The sequence below is a fragment of the Entelurus aequoreus genome, linkage group LG09 (assembly GCF_033978785.1).
Source record: "Entelurus aequoreus isolate RoL-2023_Sb linkage group LG09, RoL_Eaeq_v1.1, whole genome shotgun sequence".
In the NCBI taxonomy this organism is placed as follows: domain Eukaryota; kingdom Metazoa; phylum Chordata; class Actinopteri; order Syngnathiformes; family Syngnathidae; genus Entelurus; species Entelurus aequoreus.
In genome coordinates this window covers 57,577,304-57,589,631 of record NC_084739.1, presented here as the reverse complement: position 1 = coordinate 57,589,631, position 12,328 = coordinate 57,577,304, and the positions used below count along the sequence as shown (strand labels likewise).

General features: G+C 36.1%; 1 protein-coding gene across 1 annotated transcript in view; it reads left to right on the top strand.

Moving 5' to 3' along the window:
* The window catches only part of LOC133657002 (cytosolic phospholipase A2 beta-like), a 121,272-nt gene that overhangs the window by 64,299 nt on the left and 44,645 nt on the right, over positions 1-12,328 (top strand). Inside the window, exon 24 of the mRNA XM_062057887.1 lies at positions 6,196-6,401. Coding sequence (XP_061913871.1) covers positions 6,196-6,401 — 206 coding nt within the window. The remainder of the gene's footprint in view (positions 1-6,195; positions 6,402-12,328) is intronic.

Sequence of the window (12,328 nt, the reverse complement as noted above, 5' to 3'; positions counted from 1 at the left end):
TTTTCGGCGCCCCTGGGTCCCCGCACCCTACTGTTTGTATTTATTTAGTTTGCCTTTTCTTTGGCACACCCCTATAATGTTATGAATTTTCTCTACCTACAATAAAAAACAGCTTCTATCTATAGCTTGACAAACACAATGACGTGTGTGTTGTTTGGGAACAGTTGGTAATGTTTATGTGCAGTAAAACTTTTTATGAACTTAACTCAGCTGTGTGTTCCTAGATTTGTGTTCCACATCTTAGATGAAAAGAACAGTTATGATTTTGGTTTAACAGAGTAAACAACTAAAAACATTTTTGGCACCGAAACGCATACATTTGTAATAAAATGGCCAAGGTCACACATTATTGTGGGTTTCCTGCACGTCATCTTCATCACTAAAGGAAACATCTAATCTGCGGAGGAGAATTTCTCTGTCGATTTCAAGTATGTTTTTTTTTTTTTTTTTGAGTGGTCAGCTTGAAGCGCCTCTCTGTCTCCGAGTCCCTCGTCTTGTGACATGAGTGCGTGTCTGTTATAAATTTGCTTCCTAGTTTCGATGATCTTGCCTCTGATTGGCCAGTCCGTAATGTTTCACCCTAACCTTAGCCAATTGTGACTCATCATACTAACACCAGCCAATCATCATGGATTTTGTCCGTATGTATGGATGTTTTCATTTATCCAGGTCATTGTATTTTCTCAGTTTTTTGGGGGAGGGGCCTGGAATCGCAGTCTATTTTCTCTCTTTGTAGCTTGTAGCTTTGATGTTAGCTACCTAGCTACATGGGTCTAAAAGTAGCTAAGCAACAGGAAAAAATACTTGTTAAAAAAGTAGCTAAAATACCGCCAAGCTACTGGAATAGGTAGTTAAGCTACATAGTTTAGCTACTTGTAGCTTGTTACTGCCCATGTGATATATTTTCACTTCGTGTGTAATAACACCACATTTTGTAATACAATTCTTAAGGCATTTTGTTGTAAACTTTGACGTATTTAGTAATAACTTGCAACATTACAAAATGGGGTTCTAGACTTTTTTTTTTGAAGATTATGCAAAATTTAGAGCATTTTGTAATGAATCATCGAATAGAAAATATTGAATAGAAAAACATCAGAGGAACATGAAACATTTCATTTTCATTAGAATTAATATTCAGAATTTATTAGGGTGTTAGTCAACCTTAAAGTAAATGTAAGTTAATTGATTATAATGGAGATTGTGATTGCAAGCTAAATAATCAATGAAGTTACATTTGATTTATATTTGACCAATGAAACATTCTGCTAGATTCTTTAAATTGATTAATTTCAAATGTGTGTGTTCCTCTTATAGTTTTTCTAATTGAGGCATCAAAATTGATGGTTTATTTACATCAGGGGTCACCAACCTTTTTGAAACCAAGAGCTACTTCTTGGGTACTGATTAATGCGAAGGGCTACCAGTTTGATACACACTTAAATAAATTGCCAGAAATAGCCAATTTGCTCAATTTACCTTTAACTCTATGTTATTAATAATAATTAATGATATTTATCTTTGTGGAAACACTGATCATCTTAATGATTTCTCTATGATTTCTCTATTTTTATATTTTCTCTAAATGCACATTTTTCAAATTGAACATTTTCAAATGATCACTTCTAAGACAGTCTTGTGAAATCACAATATCCCATTTTAACTAGCTAGCCACTAACATTTTTTAACAAATCATGAATTACTTTGCACCATGTTTGTACAAATAATTCCTCATGTAAAATACAAAAGTCAACTCTCAAATTTTTAAATCATGTCACACTTTGAACTGGACACCAACTCTGTTATTTGTTTCTTTGTCAGTTAGTGGGAAGCCTGGCATTGCATGCTGTTAACTAGTGTGTTGTACTCTGGTGTGTAACTTGACACTGCAACTCTGAGTGAGTCTTGCAGATGTGCATCAGTGAGGCGTGTTCTGTGTTTGTTCTTGATGAAGTTCATGTCAGAAAAGGCTGGTTCACAAAGATAAGATTTTTCCTCATTGTTTGCGGAACCTTCTTAATCTTTTGGACATATTTTCACAGCAATTTGGCCTTAAGCTTAATTATGATAAATGTAAAATGTTAAGGATCGGAAATCTAAAGGGAACATCCTTTCGAATGGAATGCAAATAGAACCTTTATTTAACCAGATAAGAAAACCCATTGAGATCAAGATCTCTTTCACAAGGGTGACCTGGCCAAGAGGTCAACAGCACATGTCACAGAGCAGTTTCAAAAATAATACATTAAGACATACATTTTAAAATACATAAGAGAACTGTAAAACAACAGAGATTTACATATTTAAAAACACAGGCACTGTGCAAACGTCTCTCGCTGTTTGTCCCTCAGGACAGAACGGAAGGCTCCAAATGGAAGTAGTTCTGTAAGTTTCAGTTTCGTCTGCAATGCATTCCATGCCAAAGGGGCAGCAATGCCAAAAGCTCTTTTGCCAAATTCAGTCCGTACATGAGGAACAGTTAAAACATACAAATTGTTAGAACGTAACGCATAAGAGCTGTTTTTTCTTTGTAACAGAGTACACAAGTATGGAGGTATTAAACCTAAAAGAGCCTTATAAATGATAGTCAGCCAATGTGTGTATCTGCGTGCACTCAATGAAGATAAGTCTGACTTCATATACAGTTGACAATGGTGGGTGAGACTACGACAGCCAGTAACAAATCTTAGTGCTGAATGAAAAACAGTGTCCAAGGACTGGAGGCATTTAGATGAAGCACTCAAATAAAGCACGTCTCCGTAATCAATTACAGGCAAGATAGTTGCTGTCGCCAATTTCTTTCTGACTTTAAGAGAGAAGCAGTTTTTATTTCTAAAAAAGAAACCAAGCTTTACCCTAAGCTTAGAGACCAAGTTGTTAATATGGGCTTTAAATGAAAGCTCCTGATCAAGAGTAAAACCCAAGTACTTGTAATTTAAGACCTGCTCTATAGGGTTTCCATTTGATGTTACAATATTTGGAATATTTTCCAGTAGCACCCTTGAATGAGACAAAACCATTACCTTGCTTTTATCTGTATTTAAAACCAATTTAAGATCAAATAAGCGAGCCTGGATGACATCAAAAGCAGCTTGTAAAAACTCAAAAGCCTGAGTGATGGAGGTTGAACAGCAATAAATAATGGTGTCGTCTGCATAAAAATGGTACATTGCATTTGACAAATAATTACAAAGATTATTTATGTAGATAGAAAATAAAATGGGCCCCAGCACTGAGCCTTGTGGAACGCCTTTGGTAATGTCCAGTAATGAAGAGGTGGTCCCAGCCACCTGTACACGTTGTGTTCTGCTGGAGAGATAGTCTGTGAACCAAGCAGCTGCATTTTTAGATAATCCAACGTGATGAAGGGCTTGAATTAACAGACTGTGGTCTACTGTGTCAAATGCTTTTGACAAATCAATAAATAGTGCCTGTTTTGTGGACAGATGGACCAGTTAACATACTTGGTGTTGTTGTCCGAGAGAATCTGGAAGATCTAGGCTCAGTAAATTATGATAATCGACTAAGAAAGCTGGACAAAATTATGCAATTATGGAAAGGGAAATCCTTAACCTTGTATGGTAAAATGTCTATTGCCAACTCGTTATTTATTCCTCAATTTATTTATTTGTTTTTGTCATTACCAGCTCATCACAAAACTTTTTTAAGATTTATGAGCGGAGGGTCTTCGATTTTGTCTGGGACGGCAAACCAGTTTGGGTTGATGCACTGATTGAAAGTGTATCTTGTGTTTTTTCTATGTCAATTTAATTAAAAATAAATAAATAAATAAATAAATAAAAACTTTAAAAAAATTTTTTTTTTAAAAACATTTTTTTTTTTAGAACAGGCCAGCGGGCGACTCATCTTGTCCTTACGGGCGACTCGGTGCCCGCGGGCACCGCGTTGGTGACCCCTGATTTACATCCTGCACCAAATGTTATGTATACAGGGGGAGTAGTGACAGCACAGTTCCACAAGGGGGTGATGTTGTATATATGTACAATATATATAATAATCCATCCATCCATCCATTTTCTACCGCTTATTCCCTTCGGGGTCGCGGGGGGCGCTGGAGCCTATCTCAGCTACAATCGGGCGGAAGGCGGGGTACACCCTGGACAAGTCGCCACCTCATCGCAGGGCCAACACAGATAGACAGACAACATTTACACTCACAATCACACACTAGGGCCAATTTTAGTATTGCCAATCAACCTATCCCCAGGTGCATGTCTTTGGAGGTGGGAGGAAGCCGGAGTACCCGGAGGGAACCCACGCAGTCACGGGGAGAACATGCAAACTCCACACAGAATATACAATACTAAATATATATATATATATATATATATATATATATATATATATATATATATATGCTAAACAAGAGAATGGAGTGTGACTAATACAAAAGGGGTGTATGGTGGGAGTCTATGTGTATGAATGATTAGCTGTTGAGTATTACCTGTTTGTTGGATGAGGAAGGAAACAAGTCCAAAGGGGCTAAGCAGAAGAAGGTCTTTGAGACAAGCGGGAGGTCCGTGGGGCTGAGAGAGGCGTCAAGGGGTCCGTGTCCAAGCGGAGGTCGAGGATGAAGGGAGGCAGTCCAGAATCCAGAGGGGAACAACAGGGGATCACTGGAGAACTCGAGAAAGCACTGTGGAAGCATCAGACACGGAAACAAGGAAGTCACAGGGGGAGAGCGAGTACGCAGGATAGAAGCCAGACAAGGGATGCCTACTAGGGTAACAAATGGTTAAGTTCCGGCCAGGATCCTTGGGTGCACTGGTCTTTATACAGCTCACCCTCATCAGTCACAGGTGTGCAGATTGCTGATCGCCCACAGCCTTGCCGGCATGTGGGCGTGACGTGGCCAGGGGCGTGTCTTGGCGCGCTGCCAACGGAGGTGCTGGCAGACCCAGCTGCCGGAGAAAAGCAGGTTCGAGCCCACGCCGTGACACCAAATTGTTAAATTTATTTTCCAAAAATATGTGGGCCCCGCATTTTGTAATAACTTTTACAATTTGTAAGAACTTAAAACAAAATGAATTGAATTTGTGGTGAATTATTAAAAAAACGTGGCCAGATTGTATAAATAGGTACAGTAAATATGTATTAAATTAGTACATGTATTACATAACTCATTGCTAGATTGCTTTTTCATCAAATGGTGTCACAGTTCTCAATTAGAAAACATTTGCATAACATGAGTTATTTTACTTTTTTAAACCTGCGACATTACCTGATCAAAATGCTTTGAAAAAGGTCCAAATAAAATAAAATAAAATAAACATTACATGTTTCGTTTTCTTGTTTAACCCTGGACTTTATTGGGAAATTTAAGCTTAAAAAAAACAAAGACAATATCCAACATGTTTATGCCCTTCCAATCAATCAATCAATCAATCAATCAATCAATCAATCAATCAATCAATCAATCAATATATTTTATTTAACCAGGTAAAACAATGCCATTAAGATTAAAATGTATTTTCCAACAGTGACCAGTAAATTAGGTTGAATTTGTTATTTTGCATTAACAAATATTAATTATTGAACAATTTATTTCCCGTGAATTCATTCTGTGACATTATTTGATCAAAAGGCCTTCAAAGGGTTAATGGTTAAAATAAGAAACATTACATGATTGATATTTTTTGTTTAGGACTGACGTTTATTGATAAATATGTGCAAAAAAATAGTTAAAAAAGAATTACAAATGTTTTTAAGTCCTTTTCAAAAACCTAAAGATTTTAAGTCCTGTTGGGTGTGAAGATAATCAAAATGTCCCCACAGGGTTAATTATGTCAAATTTTTTATTTTGCACTAAAAAAGTATTTATTGAACAATTTATTTCCTACGAATTGGTTTTAATACTTATGTCATGTCATCAAATTAAATTCAAGTTTGAATATAAAGGTATTAAAAATAATTTTATATAAATAAAAATGTGTAAAAAAAAAGTAAACTGTGGGGTTTCAAAATAAAACTTACCTTAGGGCCCAAATTTAGCCAGATTATAAAACTACGTTTCTCACAAGTTTGACTATACTTTCAAACTGGACAGGTTGAAATCCCAGAAGCATTACAATTGTATAATGTTGTATAACTAAAAATGTTTTAGTTGTGTGATTGACAGATACAATTGGATTGTTTGATCATTTTTGTATGATTGTTTCCATTGTGCCTTGACAGGTGTGAGGCGTGAGACAGAGGAGGAAATAAAAGCCGGACAAGTAGACATCAGCACCGCCAACTCGCCGTTCGCCACCAAACATATCGTCTACTCAGAGGAGGACTTTGACTCCTTGTTGAAGCTGGCAGCCTACAATGTCAGCAACAACAAGACAAGCATCCTGGAAACTTTGGACAAGGTCTTGAAGGCTAAGATGGCATCACAGGTAGAGAAATAAGAATGCTAATTACAATTTACATGTTTTGAAATATAAAAGCAATGTAGTAGATGAGTATGGAGTTAGGTAGTTTAGGTACATGCATAATCATCAGCAGAAGATTATCTAAAGATGTTGCTTCATTTTATTTTATGTTGCATCTCTTAAGACATGAGCACATGTACTGTCTCTTTAAGATAATACTTCTGTTAAGACATGAGCACATGCAATGTCTCTTTAAGAGAATACTTCTGTTAAGACATGAGCACATGTACTGTCTCTTTAAGAGAATACTTCTGTTAAGACATGAGCACATGTACTGTCTCTTTAAGAGAATACTTCTGTTAAGACATGAGCACATGTACTGTCTTTTTAAGAGAATACTTCTGTTAAGACATGAGCACATGTACTGCCTCTTTAAAGGCCTACTGAAATGAAATGTTTTTTATTTAAACGGGGATAGCAGATCCATTCTGTGTCATACTTGATCATCTCGCGATATTGCCATATTTTTGCTGAAAGGATTTAGTAGAGAACATCGACGATAAAGTTCGCAACTTTTGGTCGCTGATAAAAAAAGCCTTGCCTGTACCGGAAGTAGCGTGACGTCACAAGTTGAAAGGCTCCTCACATTTCCCCATTGTTTACACCAGCAGCGAGAGCGATTCGGACCGAGAAAGCGACGATTACCCCATTAATTTGAGCGAGGATGAAAGATTCGTGGATGAGGAACGTGAGAGTGAAGGACTAGAGTGCAGTGCAGGACGTATCTTTTTCGCTCTGACCGTAACTTAGGTACAAGCTGGCTCATTGGATTCCACACTTTCTCCTTTTTCTATTGTGGATCACGGATTTGTATTTTAAACCACCTCGGATACTATATCCTCTTGAAAATGAGAGTCGAGAACGCGAAATGGACATTCACAGTAACATTTATCTCCACGACAATACATCGGCGAAGCACTTTAGCTATGGAGCTAACGTGATAGCATCGGGCTTAACTGCAGATAGAATTAATAGAAATAAACCCCTGACTGGAAGGATAGACAGAACATCAACAATACTATTAAACCCTGGACCTGTAACTACACGGTTAATCCTTTCCAGCCTGGCGAAGCTTAACAATGCTGTTGCTAACGACGCCATTGAAGCTAACTTAGCTACGGGACCTCACAGAGCTATGCTAAAAACATTAGCGCTCCACCTACGCCAGCCAGCCCTCATCTGCTCATCAACACCCGTGCTCACCTGCGTTCCAGCGATCGACGGAGCGACGAAGGACTTCACCCGATCATCGATGCGGTCGGCGGCTAGCGTCGGATAGCGCGTCTGCTATCCAACTCAAAGTCCTCCTGGTTGTGTTGCTGCAGCCAGCCGCTAATACACCGATCCCACCTACAGCTTTCTTCTTTGCAGTCTCCATTGTTCATTAAACAAATTGCAAAAGATTCACCAACACAGATGTCCAGAATACTGTGGAATTTTGCGATGAAAACAGAGCTTTTTGTATTGGATACAATGGTGTCCGAATACTTCCGCTTATACCATTGACGTCACGCGCATACGTCATCATACATTGACGTTTTCAACCGGAAGTTTCACGGGAAATTTAAAATTGCACTTTATAAGTTAACCCGGCCGTATTGGCATGTGTTGCAATGTTAAGATTTCATCATTGATATATAAACTATCAGACTGCGTGGTCGGTAGTAGTGGGTTTCAGTAGGCCTTTAAGACATGAGCACATGTACTGTCTCTTTAAGAGAATACTTCTGTTAAGACATCAGCACATGTACTGTCTCTTTAAGACAGGGGTGTCCAAACTTTTTCCACTGAGGGCCGCACACTGAAAAATCAAAGCAAGCGGGGGCCATTTTGATATTTTTTTATTTTAAAAACCAATACAATATATGTATAAAAAATATACATTTAGGCCTCCACTCAGGCTTGATCCCAGGGACCCCAAAGGGTTTTGTTAAAAAAAATATTAAAAATGTGTAATTATTCAGTATTATTATTTTTATTATTATTCAAGTTTTAAATCCATAGATCAACATTAGGTCTGTCTGTCAATATAATGTTTTTAAAGATTTAAGTCGTATATTCTTTTTGTCAAAGAAAACCCTGTTTTTTTAATGGAAAAAACACAAAATATGCAATATTTTCACCCAATAACATTTTTAAGTCGAATATTAGAGATTATATAATAATTGGAGCCTTAAAAAGGTCAATAACTCATAACACCATTGATTTTAATTCATTATTATTTTTTGAGCGATGACACTTAAAAACAAATCACACAAAAATGATTGGGGAACCAAAAGGGTCCTACTCATTAAAGTGTTAAAAAATAAATTATAAAAATGTTTTTACTGTTTACTTTTAACATAATAATCTCGAGATCAACTTCAGATCTATCCGTCAATTATAAGTTGTATTTTTGTTTATGTTTTTGTTTGTTTGTTTTAGGCCCTTCTTTAAAAAAAAAAAAAACAGCTACATTTTTTATATGGCAAACACAAAATATGCAACATTTTCCCCCCAAAATATCTCAAAGTGCAATATTTAATGTGACGTAATTGGAGCCTTGGATAGGTCAATAATTCATAATAACATTGATTTTCATTCATTATTTTTTTTTAAAGAAAGAAACAGCCTGCATGGCAGCTTTGTGTTATTAGAGTAAACATTGCAACATTTTCTTGTTACATTTCACCTGTTTGGTCTTTCATACCACTTTTTATGTTTTTAATTTTTTTAATCGTATTTTAAAATGGGCCGTGGGGCCATTAAAAAATGACCTGCGGACCGCAAATGGCCACCGGGCCGCACTTTGGACATCCTTGCTGTAAGAGAATACTTCTGTTAAGACATGAGCACATGTACTGTCTCTTTAAGAGAATACTTACAGTATGTTAGAACATGAGCACATGTACTGTCTCTTTAAGAGAATACTTCTCCTAGGACTGGGGTGTCACAGTCAAGGTCTGCGAATGAATTATCTATAGCCCCCGGGATGATATTTGATTAGTATTAGAACCAGCCCCCAGGTTGTTTTGCACGCACCAATACTCCATCAGTCATAAAGATGGGGTCCCACCGTAAATTTTTTGGGGTCCCACTTTTTTGTAACCATTTTGAAAACAAATGATACATGTATGCATTATCCTGTTGTATCTAAAATGATTTTGACACTCCTGTCTTAGGACATGAGCACATATACTGTCTCTTTAAGAAAATGCTTCTATTAGGACAGGGGTCGGCAACCTTTACCACTCAAAGAGCCATTTTGGCAAGTTTCACACATTAAAGAAAGTAATGGGAGCCACAAAAATGTTTTTAAAATTTAAAATGAAAAACACCGCATACAAAGCTTACATGCTTTGTGCTATGTTAACCAGGGGTCTCAGACACACGCACCGGCACGCACTTTAATGTGGGAATTTGATGTTAGTGCAGCCCGCGAGTTTTGGATGAATGTCGCTTGCGTCACACTTGCCAACCCTCTCACTTTTCCCGGGAGACTCCCGAATATCAGAGTGTGATGACACTGCATTTGGCGCCCTCTACAGTTTGCCCAATCAGTGTACCTGCTCGGCCACAAGTGGAATGCAGCTTTAGCTTGCTCACATAAGAGACAGCAAGGCTACTAAGTCAGCAGCCACACATCTTACACTGACGGTACCAATACCCAGAATCCCATGCAGCCCTAACTCTTCCGCTCAACCAACCACGAAGAGGGGAGGGGGGGGGGGGGGGGGGGGGGTTGATGTGTGGGGGGATTTGGTGGTAGCGGGGTGTATAATGTAGACCGGAAGAGTTAGGACTGCATGGGATTCTGGGTAATGGTTGTGTTGTGTTTATGTTGTGTTACAGTGGGATGTTCTCCAGAAATGTGTTTTTCATTCTTTTTTGGTGTGGGTTCACAGTGTGGCGCATATTTGTAACGTAACAATGTTGAAGTTGTTTGATACGGCTACCGTCAGTGTAAGCTGTGTGGCTGATGAATAACTATGCTTTGCTGTCTCCTGTGTGAACAAGTAATAACAACATACAACATGTGGCTGGCCTGGCACGCTATAAGTAAATGCTATAGAGGACAATTACTGCAGTGCAATTAGGGCACGCCCTTTATATAGTAATTAGAGTGTTAATAGGATTATTTTTCCCTGGGAGTAGTCTATGAGAGACACTGACATCCATAAGTCTCCTGGGAAAATCGAGGGGGTCGGCATGCATGTAGCTGAGCCGCATCAGAGTGGTCAAGGAGCCGCATGCGGCTCCGGAGCCGCGGGCTGCCGACCCCTGTATTAGGACATGAGCACATGTACTGTCTCTTTAAGAGAATGCTTCTATTAGGACATGAGCACATGTACTGTCTCTTTAAGAGAATGCTTCTCTTAAGCCTCATGGGGGAGCCAACTTCACACATGTTGTCAGCTGCAGCTCCTCTGGTTGAGTTAGTTGGTAACTGATTTAGGGCTATATAAATAAACATTGATTGATTGATTGATTGAACTAAGCTACATGGTTTTCTTAGCGTAGTGTTTTGCTTTGCATAAATACATACAGCTAATTGGAATAAACTTTTATTTTCCTTTGCTTGAGTCTTGTGGAAGGTTTTTTTTTCTTTTTTTTCTTGCAGTTAGTTTAAGCACGTTTTAATTGTAACACCCTTAAATCTCATCACTCACACCAATGGTGAAACTTTATAAATACTGTAATGCAGTAATGCAGAGACTTTGATACACAGTACTTTGTCTTGGTTTATTAGCTTTTGTTGGACATTTTTGTTCATGACTTTTATGAATATATCATCAGCCTGATCTACTAAGATCCACGTAATATATATATATATATATATATATATATATATATATATATATATATATATATATATATATATATATATATATATATATATATATATATATATATATATATATATATATATATATATATATATATACATATTCATAAATATATATGTATGTATACGTATATGTATGGTTATATACTGTACATACATATAATTTTATATATGCATTCATATATACGTGTATATATGTTTATATACGTGTATACATATATATACACATGTGTATGTATCTATATATATGCATCTATATATATGTGCATATATACATATATGTATATATATATATATATACATATATGCATATATATAGATATATACATATATATATACATATTGTATATATTTGTATGTGTGTATATATGTTTGTGTATATATTATGTATATTATATATATATATATATATATATATATATATATATATATATATATATATATATATATATATATATATATATATATATACATACATAAATATATATATATATATATATATATATATATATATATATATATATATATATATATATATATATATATATATATATATATATATATATATATATATATATATATATATATATATATATATATATATATATATATATATATATATAAAGGGTGTGGGAAAACATTGATTCGAATTAGAATCGTGATTCCCATGTTGTGCGATTCAGAATCGATTCTCATTTAAAAAAAATCTATTTTTATTTATTTATTTAAAAAAAAAACATTTAAATTTTTTAATTTTTTAAAAATTAATCAATCCAACAAAACAATACACAGCAATACCATAACAATGCAATCCAATTCCAAAACCAAACCCAACCCAGCAACACTGCAATAAACAGAGCAATTGAGAGGAGACACAAACACGACACAGAACAATCCAAAAGTAGTGAAACAAAAATGAATATTATCAACAACAGTATCAATATTAGTTACAATTTCAACTTAGCAGTGATTAAAAATCCCTCATTGACATTATCATTAGACATTTATAAAAAAAAAAAAGAACAATAGTGTCACAGTGGCTTACACTTGCATCGCATCTCATAAG